This window comes from Podarcis filfolensis (genome assembly GCF_964270895.1).
Source record: "Podarcis filfolensis genome assembly, chromosome: 5".
NCBI lineage: Eukaryota > Metazoa > Chordata > Lepidosauria > Squamata > Lacertidae > Podarcis > Podarcis filfolensis.
In genome coordinates, this window is record NC_139608.1 from 37,685,261 (window position 1) to 37,702,338 (window position 17,078).

At 43.3% G+C, this 17,078-nt stretch overlaps 1 protein-coding gene across 4 annotated transcripts in view; it reads left to right on the forward strand.

The window, feature by feature from the left end:
- LOC310763678 (ATP-dependent 6-phosphofructokinase, liver type) overlaps positions 1-17,078 on the forward strand; it is a 45,696-nt gene that overhangs the window by 25,976 nt on the left and 2,642 nt on the right. For 2 of the 4 annotated variants that reach the window (XM_083616264.1, XM_083616266.1), the window contains exons 9-20: positions 88-180; positions 2,279-2,404; positions 4,035-4,099; positions 6,017-6,080; positions 7,071-7,217; positions 7,555-7,625; positions 11,028-11,115; positions 11,993-12,145; positions 12,972-13,136; positions 14,673-14,734; positions 16,367-16,478; positions 16,897-16,996. In XM_083616264.1, coding sequence (XP_083472390.1) covers positions 88-180; positions 2,279-2,404; positions 4,035-4,099; positions 6,017-6,080; positions 7,071-7,217; positions 7,555-7,625; positions 11,028-11,115; positions 11,993-12,145; positions 12,972-13,136; positions 14,673-14,734; positions 16,367-16,478; positions 16,897-16,996 — 1,246 coding nt within the window. Of the gene's footprint in view, positions 1-87; positions 181-2,278; positions 2,405-4,034; positions 4,100-6,016; positions 6,081-7,070; positions 7,218-7,554; positions 7,626-11,027; positions 11,116-11,992; positions 12,146-12,971; positions 13,137-14,672; positions 14,735-16,366; positions 16,483-16,896; positions 16,997-17,078 lie in introns of all 4 variants that reach the window. The other 2 variants (XM_083616263.1, XM_083616265.1) reach the window with 1 other exon arrangement.

A 17,078-nucleotide genomic window follows, 5' to 3' on the forward strand; every position in this document is an offset into this window, starting at 1 on the left:
TACCAAGGAATCTGGTACAGGGAGGGTGTAAGCATACTTTAACTCCAGATTTTCTTTCTCCCTCCCCCCCCCCCACTTTCTGATCAGCTGGTTGTTAAGCGCCTGGGTTTCGACACTCGTGTGACTGTGCTTGGCCACGTGCAGCGTGGTGGGACCCCCTCAGCATTTGATCGTGTCCTGGTAAGTGTTACTCTTTTCCTTTTGCTAGATGTCTGGGACGTTCAGGAATGGCTTCTCACTCTCTTGGTAAAGTGCCGTTGTGTTAACAGCAGAAAGGCGAGTCAGAGCTGAAGACCCTGAAAAAAGCAGGAACCTCACAGACTGAGTGCATGTGCCCTGCTGCCATTTAGAAATCAGTTGCCCACACTGGTTGAGCATTATGCCCCACTGTATAAAGGTGGAGATAAGTAAGCCATAACTAAAAGGAACCACAGCTGGTATGTTGTACTGCAAGTCCTCTTTCAAAACTGGCATGCAGAACTCACAATAGGCAAATGCAATAGACTGGATGGCAAGAAGGCATTTTCTGCACCCTTCATGGTGTTTGTTTTGTTTATTCTTGGCTTGGCCACTCGGAAGCAAACAGAAAAATTGCCCTGGATTTGCAGGCTCTGGTGTTAAATCCAGAGGCTTCCTGGACCTTCTCTTAGGCTAGTGCTTCTAGATCTCTGGGTGTGACTTAGTCCTGTCTGAACAATAAACCCTGCTGTGCATAATAGAGACAGCCTTGTGTTCTTCATTCCATTGTGTAGAATGCCTGATCCGTTTCTATTTAACACTATTAGAAACCTTTGTTAACCTTGAAATTTTCCAGGACCTGAGTATTCTTCATTAATGCAGGGATGGGGCAGTCTTCACTTTCAAGATAGTGTCACATCTTGTTGCAAGCAGTAGTTAACTTGTAAATAATCCAAGGGCTAGGAACTCTCCCTGGCTTGACTGGTCAAAAGCAAGATTCTCAGCAGAGCTCCATTCAGAGCTCAGAATACTTAGATACTTCTTTTTTCTATTACCTCTTTTGCCCTCCTCTTTGTTTAGGACTGGACTTGGAAGGAGAGGCTTTTCATTAGGTCATGGTTTTCTTTTTGTCTTAACCTTTCCCACTGCTCCAGAGGATTTCCTGCACTCTTAGTGGTATTGAAACAAGGCAGTCTTTTCCCACCCCACAAAAAACACACACTATTAAACAGGGTAGGAAAATTGCACCAGGAATTCCTGTGCCGCAAGAAAGGAGTGGGTGAATATTTTTCTGCATTTGTAGGCTAGACCATTTTAAGACCTGGGGATGACCTTCTGTCCTGTCTTCTTTGTGTTTTCTCTTTCGGAAATGGTCCATTAGATGTGTTTTTACAGTAATATTTGTCCAGTTGGTCAACCTGGTGTTTGGAGAGCTGAATTTTGCAAACTGCTGTTTTATCCAGTACTACAGGATAGGAGGAGTTATTTTTCAGCTTCTGGTGCAGCCTGGCAGTGCCCTCCTTGGCATCTTTGCAAGCTGACCCTGTGACCTAGAGGAAGCACTGCCCTCAAAGTAAGGGCTGCTCCTATCTGCCACTACCAAGAATGGGAACTAACAGAAAAAGACAGATTTCCGTTTCTCAGTAAAGCAAACAACCCAATTAGTTGCACGTATTCAGTTTCCTCTGAAGATGTGCCTCTCTAGGCCTGTTAAACAAGATCGGTCGACATGATAGTTAGAAACGTGCACTAAGAAGAGAGAAAATACAGTAGTTTGGAAAAACAGCTGTTATGAGAACGTGTCAGATAGCACTGCAGAACTTTGTTGGGTAAGAGGGAGCAGCTGTGGACCAAAGCCATTCTGTGCTGCTCCAAATGTGGGAACACCTGGGAAGAGTGTTTTCTGTCAGAGGAAACTTTGAATACTGGCTCTTCCTATCATCTCAGTTCATATTCCTGCTGCTGGGAGTTTTTTGTTTCTTTAAAGGCAAGCCTTTTCCCATTAGCACTTCTTTGTAGTCTTGCTGCTTTGTAACTTTAGGAGATGCATATTACACAGGTTGTGTGCTGCTGCTGATGTGAAAACCATGGGCATTTGTTAGCGTCACAATTACCCCATCTTTCTGTCTCAGTGGTTTTTACATTGAAACACGTACACATTTTTGAATGGGTGAAGTATGGTTTCCAGTGCTTGGTGAGACAAGGCTCCAACCTTCCAAAGCATGTTGTGCTGCAGAATCCCAAAGAGACATGGTATGTGCCTAAATATGCAAGGTATACATAGCTGACTGTCTCTGGAAATGCATTGTGTGTCCCCCAGAGCAGCAAAATGGGGATGGAAGCTGTGATGGCACTGCTGGAAGCAACACCAGACACTCCTGCCTGTGTGGTCAGTCTCTCCGGGAACCAGTCAGTACGCCTACCCCTAATGGAATGTGTGCAAGTGGTGAGTATTTCACATGATCACAGAAGCCAAATATATGCAGTGTGGAGAAGCACAGCATTGGGGAGGGGCCTCCATTTTTATATATGTGAGTGGGGTAACAGGGAGCTTCACAGTTGACACATGATGAATGATAATCAGCAAACAAGCAGATATTTGGAAGGGGGGCGGGAATTGTGCATATGTAGAGGGAATATGGCATCTGAGACGGAATACCAAAAATATTTGCTTTCATTGAAACAAACAAGAAAAATAGCCTACGTAGAAAGAAATCTGAAAACATGGTATGAGGTTTTGCTAGATTTCCAGTGGGTAGGAGGTATGACTAAGCTTGCATTCTGTAGTTGGGGTTGTTTTTTCTTTTTTTCTTTTTGTTACATTTCCTTACCTGCTCATTCCCCTGTTTTATGTGAACTTTTGCACAACATAAAAACCACCTCTGGAAATCTAGTGGAAGTTTAGCACTGATTTCCATTTTAACTGTTTCTACCAAAAGAGTCCATTTGCAACCCTGTTCACATGGAAAATTGCAGGAGTTTTGTGTCGTAATTGCACATGACGAAATCTAAGGTGGCATCCCAGTGTACGTGTCCTTTCCCACCATTAAAATTTAGCATGGCATGGTAGTATGCTGATTGAAAAGCCACAGTTCCATAATGCGCTACAACGTAAAAGAAACATAAGAAATCTAGCAATATAATCAGATTAACAGAAAAAACAACATGTCTGAATGCAGCCTTGATTAGCATAGGTACCAGCCTCTCCCCATGCATCTGCACCCTTATATATAGCTGTCCAGTTGTCTTTTGTCCCCATATTTTCCCATGAGGCCTGAGTCTTAAGCTCTGCAAGGAAGGCTTATTATGGTCCCATTGATGGTTGAGCTTTTCAACACACTGGGGAAATGATTTTTTTTCCTTTCCAAGTTTTCAGGGATATGTGAGCTTAAGGGTTGGTCTGTCTGCAGCAAAATTGTGTATATTACTCCCCGACACCCCCAATACTTATTGCTTTATAGTTTTAATATTACCATGTGTTGTATATTATTGGAATATTTGTTTACCACCTTGGGATCCTTTGGGATGAAGCACTGTTTAAAAACATAATTAACCAGAATAACCATTTTCTTCTGGTTCTTGACAAAATAAAATTGATTAAAAAACAACAACATCCCAAATCAAGTATGCAATATGCATGCATAAGTTGTTGCAATTCGTCAACATGGAGTTTGTGGGTGTATGGTTTTGGATTTTTGAGCGCAGAACCTCCAGAGCCCCTGAACCATGCCTTTTCAGTGCCATAAACATTTGGAGTCTGGCATACATGACGGAATAGGCTGTGCCAGTAAACTCTCCCTGGGAGAGTTCTTTTTCTTGGTTTGCCCTGGCACAGCCTTTCTGGAGAATGCATCTCCCCCAGGGGTTCTTGCAATCCTTTGGTCCTTCCAGCCTCCCTTTTTTATGCTGCTTTTTTTCTCTGTGCCTGAAATGGCCCTCCAATGAGCGTGTTCGTGAATGTCCTGAAAAGGAATTGGCAGAAGAGAATTAATCTCACTGTACCCTTGGTTTTATTAGATTTCTACTAGGGCCTCGCTATGATTCTCTAACCCCCCACCTCCACAATATCTTTATAGACCAAAGATGTCCAGAAGGCAATGGATGACAAAAGATTTGATGAAGCAATTCAGCTCAGAGGGAGGTGAGAGATGTTTCTGGGATCTGGGTGGAAATTGAATTTCCTCTCATCTGTTTGTTTATATTAACATTTTAAATAACAACAGTTATGAAGGCAAGTCTTGCTGTAGACCTTTGGTATTTAGTAGCAAAGACAAGAACTTGTTACTCATTTGTTCAATTCTCTTTTCTTAACATTTCCAAGGTGTTTTTTCATAGGAAATGTGAAGTCAGGTACAAAAAAAGCATTTAAAAACTCCTCTAACATTACAGAAGTTCTTTACCTCTTTTTTCCTGCCCATAGAGAAACCCTGACTCCCCACCCCATAGCCATGATTCACAGTTTAAGGAAGTCTCTAGATGTTAGTGGATCTGTGTTCTTTTTTTCAACTTCTAACGGCCAGTCCTATTTATTGTGAGCCAAATGATCAGAGCTGATGGTTACTTTTCCTTCATTCTCATTTCTACTGCAACCCACTTGGCCCATCTCCTTGACATTAATAGCAACATGGGCATCTTAAGTGTCTTATATATGGACTAACCTTGTTTCTTCATGGATCATTAGTTCACGAGAATGAAATAAATCTCACGCATGTTTTGGATTCCGAGCAGTTGGTTTTCTTACTATTTTAATCCCGTTCTACTACTACTTGGGTGGACATGCAACATACATACATACTATGTATGTTCTGGTCACTCATTCAATGGCAAGACCTCTCCATAACTATATAGTGTTACAGGAACTAAAATTGGGGGAGGGCAGAATTAGGCAAAACGTTGCAGTGAGAATTGGTTCTGTTTAGAGTTCTAGCCACTCCATTCCATCATTTCCCTTTTCTGCTGCTCTTTTTCCTCAGAGTCTGTTAGCTTTCCACGACTACTGCACACTTAGCCCTCATAGGGCTGTTTTTGGAGTCCTTCCTTAGGGTTCCCATTTTTCAAGGTTTTTTGTACTTCTGCGTACCTTGGGTTTTACCCTCTCTCATGCATCGATGGCCCCATTTTGGCTACGTAAGCAATCCACTGAAAGTCTAGACATCAAAGACAGAGAGAATTTTTTTGACCAGTATTCTGGTCACGCCACTCTTTTAAGTAAGTCCTTAATGCTTAAGGAAGGAACTGCAGGCTAACGCTTTTTCCTGTCACCTATAAGACAGTGTCACAGTGACTGCTATAGCAGACTCAAGGCCTAGATAAACTATCAGCCTATTTTGAAAACAGAAACATAACATATTCAGGAAATGACTGATAACCAGTTGCAGCAAAACAAGGCAATAATTTATTCTGTACACAGTGGGGAGGCAGCCTTCCCCACTTAGTGCCGTCCAAAACATCTGGAGGACACCAGATTGAGCAAGGATGAGGAACTTGTGACCTTCCAGATGTTGCTGGACTTTTGCTTCGATCATCCCTGACCACTGGCCATGCTGGCTGGGGCTAATGGTACTTGGAATACAACAATAGCTGAAGGAGTCCAGCAATAGCTAAATTCCCTTTAGAATTAGGAAGCCTGCTTTAAGTGATCTTCCTGGCAAGGAGACACAGGAGTAGCAATTTAAGACTGTTTTTGGGAGTGCAAATTTTCTTGTGTGTATTTTTTGTTTAAACAAATATAAGTAAAAAGGTCTGAGCATGCTTTAAGATGCATGAGTAGAAAATTCACTTACCTTAATTGAAATAGGTGGAAGATTCCATAGGTCAGCACTTTCAAGGCAAAAGCTAAATTAAATTTGAGAAGTTACATCCACAATGCACTTCAGTGATGGTACATTTTCTGGAAGGAATTAAAAAGAGGTTCACGTTTGAAGGTGTTGTGCATCTTAGGAGCATTCTAGAGTCCAAGTAAGAAAGAGAAGAGACTTTCTCTCTGTCTCTTAGACTTGGCTTTGGTGGTTTCTTACAATAAAAGATTACCAATATAATTGTGGGCTTGTTTTACCAGGAGTTTTGAAAACAACTGGAACATTTACAAGCTTCTTGCACACCAGAAGCCTGCAATGGAAAAGGTGAGGAAGCAAAGAGAAACAGATTTTGTTCTGCAGGTTTCTTGCAGTGTGAAAGGAATAGCTGTTATTTCTTTTACTGCTTTAATGTTTCCATATTTATCATGGTCTGTTGTTTGTTGTTGCATGTTGTAAGCATGTTGCTTTTGTTATTAATTTGTTTTTGTGAGCTCCTTGTAAGGAAAGTGTTTGAAAAAGCCACCAATAAATAAATAAATAAATTTGTGCGCACAAGCACAAATCAAAAGCCCCAAGGCAGCAGGAAGCAGGTCTCAAGAGGGTGCATCTGGACATTGAATGATGGACGGACCTATACAATGCTGCAGCTCCAAAAAGTACTTCTGTGTGCAATGGAACTTCCTCTCTTGTCCCCACCAGCCCCCTGTACACACTCAAAATTATATTGGGGGACCCTCCAGAGCTGATTTTGGGAACCCATCAGGGTAGGAAAGGGAACGGAAGCCCTGTTGCACTAGTGGAACCCTGCTGGCACATCATTGGATACAATGCAAGGTTTAAAAAATGTCCACAAATTGCACTTGCATTCTATGTTCACAGACAATAAAAGCAATGTCTTCCTGACATGTAATCACTTAGCCAGTTTTGGGAAGGCAATGCAAGGACTGAGAGGGGGTGTCAAATTTTGGCCTTACTTCCTTCCCCCTGAGCAACAAGGCAGTTTGCAGCCCTTGGGTTCTGTGCCGAAGTACTCTTGCGGCCCGCTTGGTATGAAAAGTTGGACCACCTTGTTTGAGATGGTTATGCAAGGAAGTGAGGCACGTCTCAGCCGAGGCTACTCAGTATTTTGTCTGAAGTCCTCAAAATACTTAGGGTACCAGAAGTATTGCAGGACAAGGAAGTTGCACAGTATCCTCTTACATAGCTTGCTTTGTAGCAGAAGTACCTCCTAAAGGCTCTCTGCACTCTCAGCACCCTCTGAGTGCTGACAATGACTTCTTCCAGCTGTTTAGTATCCGTTTCTGTTTCGGACAGAGCAATTTCAATATTGCCATTCTGAATGTGGGAGCCCCTGCAGCCGGCATGAACGCAGCAGTCCGGTCAGCTGTGCGCGTTGGGATCTGCCAAGGCCACACAATGTATGTGGTGAATGATGGCTTTGAAGGCTTGAGCAAAGGACAGGTGAGTCTCTCTAATTGGAAGGGAGGAGGTCCTCCCTCCTGTCGGACTACTAGTCCTTCTTATTACTTTGTAAACTAGAACATCTACAGGGCAACATTTATTTGGAACTCCAGCTGTCATTTCTGCTGGAAATTGGCACCATGACTTATTAATTTCTGTTTGGGGGGGTGAGGCAGAGTTGGTTGTAACAGGAAACAAAATATCAATTTGATCTTTCTTCTTTTAAACCACACTGCTTTCACTTTCAAATCCAAGATTTGGAAGACAACCTGGTGCAATGCAGTTGGGAATGGCTGGGCGAATCATGAGAGGTCTAATGAAATGTTTCTTCTCGTAGATCCGAGAGGTGGGCTGGCACGATGTTGCAGGCTGGCTAGGGCGTGGAGGATCCATGCTGGGGACCAAAAGGTAAGTTGGCATGACAGCCCACAGAGTGGTTCTCTGCAGATGTGGAGAAATTGCAGGACTGAGTTCAAAGAGGGGACGATACAGGTAAAACCTTCCAAAAGGTTGGTACCTGTTACGAAGTGTGTAGTGAGCATGCAAGCCTGCAATTCTCACATGCAATCTGGCTCTCAATTAGGGATCTTTTGTTCTAAAACGGAATTAGTTTATTATCTCAGGGGGTGCATAGCATAGCATAGCAGTTTTACACAATTGTTCTTCACCTAAAACAGAGCAAACCTTTCTCAACCTTTCATGAAGGTGATCAGGGATGTATCACTGCTTAATTTATTACAGAACTATTGTAATTTAAGAATTCTCCCCCTGCAGCTTATCTTACCTCTGCCTTCCAGTTGTGGAAATTAATTGTTTGTGTGGTTGTTTTTCCTGTATGATTTATTCTTAAAAATTGCTGGCCACTGTCAACATATCAACATATTTCTCTGAAAGGTCTCTTGATAACATACCAAGCTTATGACAGTCAGTTTTTCTATGTACTCATCCTTTGCTATTCTATATTCTTTTCTTACCATAGTCATCTCATAACCAGCTTTCTCCATAGACACTTTCCCCCTTTAACATTCCAGTGTCATTTGTCTTCTTCATTTCTTAGACGCAAACCTAAAATTGCCAAGCTTCTATCTTATTTTTTCAGCTGTCGGAAATGGAAAGTGCATGCCTGAACTTCTTGGACAGTCGTCATGCTCCTGTATTATCTCTACAGGATCCTTCTTTATTGTTAGTTCATGGCCCTTTGTTTATTTTATTTCTCTTTCATAGAATGCTTTATCTGCTTCTCCTGAATGTTTTGGTGCTCTATGATAAGCAAACATAATATTTTCTGTTTCCTACTTCCTTGCCAATTCTTCATTGTCTCATTTGGAGGGCTTCCAAAATAGTTATTCAATGTGGAATTGCCATGCTTCATTCTCTCATTTCTTTATAGGCCACCCACATGCTGCAAGTCTTAAAGTGGGAGGCTCCCAATGGCTTTTGCAAGGTTCCTCCCCCGCTTCCCTTTTAATCCCCCAGTCTCACTCTAACTGTAAAGGTTAGGGAGGCCTGCAAAGGCTTTTGGAAGCCTCTTCCTGCTCCCCACCTTCAATATTGGGGTGAAAGGGATTTTTGACAATAGGGCAGTCCTGCCCACCTGTCAGTCATGTGATGTCATAATGATGCCACCTGTCAAATTTGACCCACAAGGCAGATCCTAATAAGGATCTCATTGGTGAAGCCAAAAAAGATTCCCACCCCTGCTTTAGGTTGATAATCAAGTTGTGGAATGTTAGAAAGGGTGAGTCTTAAGTGTTGCAAACTCTTGGGTTTGCATAATAATGTCATGAGACTTGAGTCCCATCAGGCAGGAAGCATTATCTCATCCAAATTGCTCTCCTTTCTGGTAAACAGGGCAGGGGGACCTACTGAGCTTGCCATTTATTTCTGTGGGCTCTGACATTTTGTGAGGGTTTGAAATGTGATGGCAATGGTGATGATTGTGTCTGAAACCTGATGGGGTCTGCGTGCATGCAAATACTCATCTATGAATTACATATGGGGCAGAGGATCTTAAAATGTGTACTGTAAGTATGAATTTGGATAATGTTCACCAGTTGCACACACTTGCCATAAAGTGCATGTGGCTTGTACAATAACTGGTTTATTTAAACTGGTAATGAATGCAAAACCAGATCTACTACAGACACAAGTTTCATTGGACTGTTTCACCAGTCAAGAATACCTGTGGAATTCAGTCCTACAGAGATTTGTCTCCTTGCAGTCCTCGGTCTCAGCTGTGCTATGTCGGCTTAACAGATAATTTCACTGTATATCCTGTTGCTGTACCCAGAGGTCGGCAAACTATAGCCCATGGACCAGATCCGGCCCAATTGCCCTCAACATCCGGTCCACGGACAGTCTGTGAATCGTGTGGATTCCTTCTTTTAAAAAATTTCGTTATTTTTTTTTCTGCGCCACCATTTTTTTGGGGGGGGCACCATTTCCACACACACACACAGACACAGCGGCATCTCCCTCCCTCCCTCCTGGTTTTTCCTCATCCTTTTGCCCGCCCTGCATAGAGGAGGAAGGGGGCTGGGCTGAGCTGGCTGAGTGCCATTTTGGGCAGCGACTCTCCGGAGCCAGCCAGCACCTTTAGAGCCGCTCTTGCCGCCGCCGCCAGCCTCTGCCGCTTGCAAGGGCAGGCACAGGAGTCGTGGCTGGCAGAGTGCAGCGCCTCTACCAACTGCAGCTCCTGTGCCTGCCCTTGCAAGTGGCAGAGGCTGGCAGCGGCGGAGGGATGAGCGTCCTGAAGCAGCCCTTTCGGGCCGCTTGTCCCTCCGCCAACAGCCTCTGCCGTTCACAAGGGCAGGCACAGGATCCGCAGTTGGGAGAGCACAGCGCTTCTCCAGAGCCAGCCAGCCCTTGCGCCGGCAGCACCATAGGTCGGGAGGGGAGGGGCTGGGGGAGAGAGAGAAGCCCCCTCTGCTGGGTGTGTGCACGGTCCGGCCTGCCATAAGGTCTGGGGGATGGTGAACCTGCCCCCTCCAAAAAAAGTTTGCTGACCCCTGCTGTATCCCATTGCAGAGACTATATAGCTGGAACAGTCACAGGTTGCAAGCATGAACTCATTTCCAAATCATTTACAAGGCCATTGCAAATGTAACAGTTTTGCATGTTACATCTTTACCCTTTCCTATACTGACCCTGCTCCACTTGTGTAGTACAGTATTTTTTAAGGTAGTGGGATGAGTAGCAACTGCAGTAACCACCTGCTATGTGAACTGCCAGGATTATGTTCACATAGACAGCCTCGTTTCTGCTTAGTTCTGCAGGTGAAGAGTGACCAGAGACCTTTATGAGCTATCTGGCTAAGTAGCTATTCTACTGGGCTTATCTGAACATAAGAGTCTTTTCCAGAGTATCTGGACTGTACTCTTCAATTGTTAGCATGGCCAAAGTGGGAGGAAGTTGGTTTAATAAGCATGTTTCCTCTTGCTGGTCAGTAGGCCATTCATTCTGCAGGAAGCAATACAAAAGGTGCATTGTTCCTAAATGACTTGCACTTGCCAGTCTGTGGGAGTGAGCCTGTCTGTCTCTGCTCCCTTGGCAAAGAACATATCCTATCAAAGGCTGGCCGTTGGTGCATGCTCTAACTTGCCTTTATGCTGTTATTTGGGAAGTAAGGCAGCAAATTAAACGTGGAAGATTTCAAAGGATCTCTTTGCCTGCTTCATGGAATTGGCGTCTCCTCTCTTTTCCTTCACTGTGCTAAGACAATCCTATTCTTAAGCAGGTTCGGTAAAGCAGGAAGAGGCAGGCATCGTGATGCAGCTTTTCTAACAGCTTGTTTTGTTCTTGTTTTGCCAGAACGCTTCCCAAGACATGCATGGAAAAGATTGTCGAAAATGTCCGGAAATTTAACATCCATGCACTGCTGGTTGTTGGAGGATTTGAGGTGTGGAGAAGTTCACTGGACACTTTCAGATTTGAATGAGAAATGCCTCTCTCCTTTTCCTAAAAAGCTGGGCCAGGCATGATTGCACTGATGTTGGTACTTCAGTGTGTAGACAGACTGCAAGGCTGGAATTACCCACATTGAGCTCCAGCTCAGTCATAGAAAACATGCCCCTTTAACCCCTTCCACTTCCACCTTCCCCATCCCAATTCCTCCTCCTTTCCAGCTTTCTTCCACTCATCACCTAAATAACCCTCCCATATTCCCCCTCATATTTCCAAATGCCACCTTAACCACTCTCCTGCCAGTTCCACTTGCTGCTTCCCAATTCCTCCTTTCTCTTCCCGGCAGCCACCAAAGAACTAAAACTGTCATATACAGAAACTCTTCTTCCCCACACCAAGGCCTTCCTGTAACCCCCCCCCCCATCATGTACTACAATGAGTTTTCCTTTTTCTCCCCGCACCCCTGCCCATCGTCTTTTCCCTACTCCTGCCTTTCGACCCTTGGGAAGCAGCCAATAAAAACCATGTGATGACGGACTAGGTTAAATATAGTATATAGTGAGATCTATAGAGTTAGTCTCTTTTTGGTCTCTTTTCATAGGATTGCATTTTTTTTTTCAACAATTGCAATCCTCTTTAGTAAACATACGCTTTAAATGACTATGTATCAAAAATACCTCTGGACTGATAGATACCCAGTTTCCAAGGGTTCATTTCAAGGTCATGACTCCTTCCCAGCTCAAGAGAGTTGATCAAAATTTTGATTTAAGATGCTCAGAGGTGTAAAATTTCTTTTTATCTTGTACTTCTTGCAGCCCAGTGCTTAGGCTTGGGTATGTGGCTTACATTTCTGCCACTCTTGTCTTTTGCAGGCGTATGAGGGAGTACTACAATTGGTGGAAGCTCGTGGGCAGTATGATGAGCTTTGCATCATTATGTGTGTGATTCCAGCCACCATCAGCAACAACGTCCCGGGCACTGACTTCAGCCTGGGTTCTGATACAGCTGTCAATGCTGCCATGGAGGTAAGATGGGTCTATCCAGCAGCCACAGAATGCCGGGAACTGACCAGGGAGAAGAATCGATGGAACAGGACTGGAAAAAGTTTAAGGACTATTTACAAAAATACTGTAAAATCTTTGAGTGTTAATAGGATGTGGGAAGTAAAAGTAACAGGGTTTGTGTGACCTTGGCCAAAGGTGTGTGAAAAGAAGAATTTAAGAAAAAAGGATAAGGGGTTATGAACAGAACAATATTATGTCATATTTTATAAGATGAGGTACGGATTAAAAAAAAATGGAAAATGGGGACATAATAATTAGAATATAACATTAAGTATGGTTGAAATAAGGTTTTGAATTTGCTGAATCTGATTGGAGTAAAGTGGAACACAAAAAAGGGGGATGTGAGGAGGTCAAGACAGAGGGGCATCGAACTTTACAAATTTAAGAAAGAGTGTTTTTCTTTTTTCTGTTTTTTATTTTTTTTCTTTTATTTTTTTCTTTTTTCTGTCACATATTGTTGTTTTTCTTGAGCTTTATGTATGGAAATGATACATTTTGAAATGATGAATTCTTTGTTCTCTAAAACTTTAATAAATATGTATTTTAAAAAAAAAACAGAATGCCGGGAACTAGGCATGCGGGGAGATGAATTATGTAACCTTTCTTTCATCAATGTATTTCTATTGCGTATATCAGAAATGTTGGCAAGAAAGATAGAGGAGGCAGGAGGTGGAGTAGGGGAGTAATACAGAGCACGTAAAACTACACCTGCCCCAGAATGGTAGACAGAAACTCAGCTTAACACCTGGGCAACTAAGCATCCTTTTCCTTCCTCCCCAATCTGTAGAGCTGTGACCGTATCAAGCAGTCCGCCTCGGGCACAAAAAGACGGGTGTTCATTGTGGAGACGATGGGCGGTTACTGTGGCTACTTGTCTACAGTGACTGGCATTGCAACAGGAGCTGATGCTGCCTACGTCTACGAAGATCCTTTCACCATTCATGACTTAAAGGTGTGTTGGTGGCAGAATTGCATTTGTCAAATGTGCAAAGGGCAGAGGACTGGGTGATAATTGGGGGTGGATGAGGAGGGAATATGGAAAAGAAGATGAATCCTGGTTGGGGGAAAAATTCCAAACTTCAAATCAAGGCTTATCAGGAACCTATAAATTGTTACTGATTTGTGTACTTCATGTTGCAGCCCTCCCCTTTCATAAGAACTTGCATGAAAGTGGCCTCCCAATTTTTCTCACAGGCTCGTATAAGTTCAGCACAAACAGTTGGGCCTGGTGAGCATTTAAGGTCCCCAACCCTAATCTGCTGGTTGCCATCTGATTGGATTTTATTCTGATCCTGATCTGATTTCTGGATGTATTTTAATTGATTGGCTGATTTTACGTTAATGTGTTATACATTTGATGTTAGCCGCTCTGAGCCCGGTTTTGGCCAGGGAGGGCGGTGTATAAATAAAAATTATTATTATTATTATTAAACAATATTTGAAAAAGCAAGACCTAAATTACATATGTAGTTCTATAAAATGCAGACATCCTGTCTTACATAAGTCATGTTCCATCTGTGAGAAGACTGAAGTGTTCCCAATGAATCCTGTAACTTATCTGGATATTGGAAGTGCAGGTGAGATGAACTGGCTGAAAGAAAGAGGAGGTATTAGGACCACGTGTGGTGGCAATGCTCATCGTGACAACTTGTCTGTCTCCTTTTACAGGGTAAATTAAAAATGAGGCAGAATGAATTACCCCTCTGCCACCTTTTTCCGCTACAGCAAATTTTGGCTCCAAAGCCCAAGGCAGTTAGGATGGAATTCAAAGTAGCTCTGTTACATCAGACAAGCATTTTGCTTGCTTGAGGCAACAATCTCTCCTCTACTTAGACATGCCTTATACAAGCATTTATGCTAGCAAACTCCTGATCATAGAACAAAAGCAATATATCATCAGATGGTGACCACTTCTCCATTTCTGATTTTTTCCATTCTTGTTCTGGGGGAGCCTTTTGCCTTTGTCATCTTTGCTGGCAATGAATACACCCAAGCTATAAAATGGTTTACTTGAAGACAGCCTTCTGCAACATAGTGTCTTCCAGATATTTCTGACTACAACTCACATCATCCCTGGTCATTGGCCAGGCTGGCTAGGGCTGATGGGAGTTGGTGTCCACCAACAACTGCAGGGCACCAGATTGGGGAAGGCTGACTTACATTGATCTCAATGGAACAAATGCAGCAACTGTTGTTCATATAAATGTGTTGCTATCAAGAACAACAGTGACCAAGATTATTTAAGCTGCTAAAACATTCTGTTTCCCTCCTGGTTAACCTTTTCTTTTCACTTGTTTGTTGCACTTAATGACAGTTGATTCTAACACAGTCAGGCTTGAGCAAAGCATTTATAGTCTTGTCTTATCTAATCTCATTCTCTCTGTAGCTCAGAAGTGACATTTCCTTCTTCCTTTTTCTGAAGAGCTGTTTTCTCTTAAATCAGCAAAAATTGTTCCAATGAAAACGATTGGTCTTTGTGTCTTTCCAGGCAAATGTTGAACATTTAACTGACAAAATGAAAACAGACATTCAGAGAGGCCTAGTACTGCGGTGAGTTGCGGAAAAGACTCTGAAACGGCCGTGCTTCAGTTCTTGAAGAAGATGGAAATCTTCAGTGTCATCTGGGATTGAAATAACTTTTATCTCTGTAGCTTTTTTGAATACACAGTTTTATATTGAGTGTGCCAATGCTATGGCAGCAGCTCTTTTAAAAAGGCTGAGACGGTAGCTGAAAAAGCCATAAAGAGATTTGGGGCTCAAAATGGGTTCATCAGACTGTCTTTTTCAGACTGTCTCCCTCAAGAAAGGAGGGAGCAAGTGATGAGTTCAGCAGAGGGAGTGTACTATGCTGTACAATATCTGTGATAGGAGCATCTGTGGCCCTCCAAATGATTCTGGACTCCTATCTCCCAGCAGTCCCAGCCAACATGGTCAGTGCTCAGGGATGATGGGAGCTTGGTTCACTGCCTCTGAACTATGGGAAGCATCAGCTAATAGTGCAGGATGCCATCACCTGCTCCTGGATCACAGGGTTGGCACTGTTCTCTGTGACTCTGCTGACCCAATCCCTGGAGTATTGCCAAGACTTGCATCTCTGTAGCATGCGTGAATAGTGACTCAGCACAAATGAAGGAATTGCAGCCTAGAAACCTCTGAAACACTGAAAAGAGATGGATGGTTTTAGAAATGTGATGAGATTGGGCTTGGCTCTCTGCCGGGATGGAGATCTGATGAATTCTACCGCAGTCCTGCGGAAAAAGGGCAGAGGAGATTCCTCAAGTGCAAGGCTAGTACAGGGGAGAGAATGGTTTTGCCAGTGCTCAGTAGCTGGCTACACTGTCACTGGTTTAGTTCTGCTTCCTTTGTCTAAATTTTGTCAGCATTTGCCTGAAACCCAGTTCTCTGTGTAGTCCTGGCAGAGCAAAACTTTAAGAATATTCAATCCCGCACACTTCTTGGATCATAAAGGACTCTTCTCAAAAGCTCTTATCCCTGGCATTGTTAACTTGTGCAAACAAACTCACTTCATTCATCTTTCCCTTGTTTTGGAATTAAGATAAAGTCTGTGTGCAGAATTCAGAACCTCAGAAAATATTTTTAAAAGCTAAAACATATATCCTGAAAAACCCAATAAAAATGCAGCATACAATCAGGAACCAGTCACTGAAACAAGATCAAGAATGAGTTAAGAATGAGTGACCCTGGTGTGTTTCATTGGATTTCTACCAAGAAAGCCCCACCCTTTATTCTTGTTGTGGATTAGGGGATGAAACCTGAAGCAGGGCCCTCCTTATGAAATCAGAGGGCAGAAGGTCTTGTATGGAAAAAGCCAGTGTATAAAAAACACGAGACTCCGCCACCGAGGGCTTCAGCATTTTAAATCAGTTGGGCCCATGATGCTTTCTATGCTGTATTTTCTGTGAGAGATACAGTCATACTCACTTAGTGCATCAAAGGGGAGGAGGGGCTGTAGCTCAGCAGGTAAAGCACATACATTTCATGTAAAAGTCCCTGGGTTCGATTCCCACCAGGCCTGGGAAAATGCTCCTTCCTGAAACCCTGAAGCTCCACTGCTTGTCAAGTGTCAACAGCACTGAGCTAGATGAACTGAGAGTTTGACTTGGTATTATTAGGCAGCTGCCTGTGTTTTAAAGTGCCTTCTCCCTTTTGCTGTCTTCTTAGCAACGAGAAGTGCCATGAGCACTATACCACCGAGTTCCTCTACAACTTATACTCCTCTGAAGGGAAAGGAATATTTGACTGCAGGATCAACGTCCTAGGCCACCTCCAACAGGCAAGTGGGGCTACATATTAGGTAGCCACAAGGCAGTGTCAGGCTAAGTCACTTCTAATGGGTTAGAAGATTAGTGGTGGAGAAAAGGCAGGCAGGCAGATATTAACTGGGAGAAACAGCAGAGCTTTTGTTTGAGAGTTTGTAACCGGAATACTTTTTGTCTTGCATGAAAACACTCATCAGCTACTTCTTCCATTCAGGGCAGTGGGGTACATGCCAAGGTCCTGTTTTCCAGCTTTCAGCTGACTGGGGTTTTTTGTTTAGTTTTCATTGAACTATCTTCATTTTGCAGAAGAGGCATGCAAAATGGCTGCTCCGTGGGATGGCCCCAGCAGAAGAAAAGCTGGGCCTCCCTTGCAGCAGGAGTGGCATGACCACCCTTTGTGCTCTGCCTTCATTTCCTTTTCTCTGTCTCTAGGGAGGTGCCCCAACCCCCTTTGACCGCAACTACGGCACCAAGCTGGGTGTGAAAGCTGTACTGTGGATGTCGGAGAAGTTGAAGGAAGTTTACCGCAAGGGTATGTTCAGAGAGGATCACCTTGGGAACGGAAAATTTTCACCCTGGTGTTTTGTAATAGGGAAGATCCTCAGGAAAACTTT